At 49.5% G+C, this 2,411-nt stretch overlaps 2 protein-coding genes across 2 annotated transcripts; both read right to left on the bottom strand.

Annotated features, from left to right (window-relative positions):
* Window positions 1–150: 150 nt before the first annotated feature.
* PHACADRAFT_202092 (uncharacterized protein) lies at window positions 151–944 on the bottom strand (the record flags this gene model as incomplete). The annotated part of the gene is made up of 3 exons (XM_007402350.1): window positions 151–223; window positions 289–524; window positions 792–944. The coding sequence occupies 3 exons, from the start codon at window positions 942–944 to the stop codon at window positions 151–153; spliced, it is 462 nt and encodes a 153-aa protein (XP_007402412.1).
* Window positions 945–1,058: 114 nt separating this feature from the next.
* PHACADRAFT_202091 (uncharacterized protein) lies at window positions 1,059–1,804 on the bottom strand (the record flags this gene model as incomplete). Its single annotated transcript, XM_007402349.1, has 2 exons — window positions 1,059–1,739; window positions 1,787–1,804. The coding sequence occupies 2 exons, from the start codon at window positions 1,802–1,804 to the stop codon at window positions 1,059–1,061; spliced, it is 699 nt and encodes a 232-aa protein (XP_007402411.1).
* Between the last annotated feature and the right edge of the window lie 607 nt (window positions 1,805–2,411).

Below are 2,411 nucleotides of genomic sequence, written 5' to 3'. Positions count from 1 at the left end.
CGAATGGTGTAGTCGCGGAAGTCCAAGACCATCCCAACGTTCTGCATGATCTGGGTCCCTATAATCAGATCATAGTGATTGAGAGACGCGACGTCAAAGTAAAAGTTGTGCACAGTGGGACCAATAGGTACGGGCAGCCGCATGCCATAGTTAACCTTTGACCGTGAACCCGAACAACCCAGTTGCAGGGTGATAGGGTTTGACAACGGGAAAGGCTTGAGCCCTGTGACTTTAGTGAAGTCAGAGCTTATGGCGTTGATCATGCTGCCGGTGTCGATAAGAACGTACGCCTCGAGGTTATTAATCTTGAAGTACACCCTCATTGTTTTCCCTCGCGCCGCCAGGTGCTCCTGGGCCGTTGACATGGCCTTCATGGACGAGCAATAACCGAAGGTCTCGGTTATTGCACAGAATATATGGTCGCTCTTGCCGTCATCGTAGTACTTGTTATTAGGGAACTTGTACAGCTCCAGAGGAGGTGCAGGCTCAGGAAGGTCTTTGATAATCTCCTCGTAGCGCGTGTGCTCAATGAGGTCTCAACTCTCTGCAAGCGTAGGGACTGCCCGCTCAGGGTCGAATAGCCTGGCCATGCTACGTCCTTCTGGACGCTGCGCGGTAACCCTGCTATGTATACGACAGGTTATGTTGTGGCAACAATTATTGCACATATTAAAATGCTTGATAACCAAGCTCATGGAGTCATCTGGAATATGCATGTCAATAGCGCGGACTAGAGTTTGCACTTCCTCCCTAAGCGCCATATTGTTGAGATAATAATTCTCGAACAATACATTCAGCGCATCGGCATGCAACATGAGGTTGTGATAATTATTTCTCATGCCCTCCAGCTCGTCTTGCTCAGTTTGATCAAGAGGTACGTCTGTGAACGTTTGGACGAACTGGACGTCAAAGAGCGTAGGCTCCCCGAGCTGAAGTTTGGCCATTGTTTCAGAGGCTCGATGCATGGTGTCACGCTGTCGACGCGATGCCCTCACTCGTTCAGCTTCAATGTTGCTTATGAGAGAACCGAGAGTAGCATTGGTTCTCTTGAGATGGCGTCAAATATGCTCGACAAATTGGTCGTGGGCCATAAGGTCAGAGAGGGCCAGCACGTCTTCCAGATTGACCGTCCCCATAATCTCATTCTGCTCTTTGTTCCAGTGAATAGGCGTATAACCAGCCGTGTTTATTGCCTGGTTAAACGTTACATGGGACAGAGTGTCAGGATCTACCATGTTGGCGGGTAGCGTAGGAGAATCCGGACTAATCATAGCCTCTGGATCCTGCGTGCGAACTGGTTCATTATCGAGCACAACTGTCGGCTGCTTAGAAGGTCCGGCACCATCGTTATGAGTAGGACGCTGCCAGTCTGCAATGTTTATTGTGTTGAACTTGTATACAGATTCAGACTTGAAGGAAGGTATATTCTCCTCCGATTCAGACTCATATTGGGAACCTATTACTCTGGACGAGCGTCCATTATCTGAAGCATAGTTGAGAGAGGCACCTGCTTCCAGGTGTCCTTCGTCTGACACTTCAGCGTTCTTGTCTTGTTCATTATGAGGAAGAGAGCCAGTAGCCTGGCCTGCTTCCTCATTGCCTTTGTTCATGACGTCGAGGCATCTTAGGGACTGCTTGTTAGCCATTGAACACTTGGGGTCTGAGGCATAGTGACCGGTGCGGTTGCATTGGTAGCACACTACTTTGGACTTATCGACTGGCGCAGCCTTAGCCTCGCCCTGATTGAGTTAGTTCGAAGACGGACGCAGACAATCTTGTTGCTCACATCGGTCTCTATGGCCATCGCTGTCGCGTTTGGGTCATTTGCAAGAGCGCTGCAGTATTTCTCTACAATAATCGCAAGGGAAATGACCAGACTGATTTTCTGAGGACCACCTTGACGACTCTCAATCACTGCAGGAAGGTGCATCACCCTGGGTCTTCGAAGATGATGGTGCTGCCACCATCTTTGCTGACATCATGGATGCCTGTCATTTCTGCTGAGTCTCTGCGCTGGCATCAAGGTCCTCGATCCGAAGGGCACTCTCGAGAAGCCTTTCAGCACTCAAGTTCTTGGAGTTTCGTCTCTGAAGTTCTTTGATCCGGGTAGATATAGATATTGGGAGTCCATCCATGAACCGTCAGGCAAATGAATACGAGTCCGGGTGGACAACCATTTGCCTGGCGTACTTGTTCAGGTTTTGGAAGAACCCCTTCACCCCAGTACAAGATGAGTAGCGCACAGAATCAAACTTGTAGGCTGCATCCTTAATTGTACTGGACTTCACAAAGCGCAAGTACATTGAGCAGAAGGTTCCTGCCAACATTGCTCTGTGATCCCCTAGTACTAGGAGATTCGGTTCGATATCCTCGCGGAACCAAGTGGCAGGCTCGCCTTCCAATTGGTTCTC

The sequence above is a fragment of the Phanerochaete carnosa genome (genome assembly GCF_000300595.1).
Source record: "Phanerochaete carnosa HHB-10118-sp unplaced genomic scaffold PHACAscaffold_115, whole genome shotgun sequence".
Lineage (NCBI taxonomy): Eukaryota > Fungi > Basidiomycota > Agaricomycetes > Polyporales > Phanerochaetaceae > Phanerochaete > Phanerochaete carnosa.
Note: the sequence above shows the minus strand (reverse complement) of the source record. Positions and strands in the feature narration are given on the sequence as shown.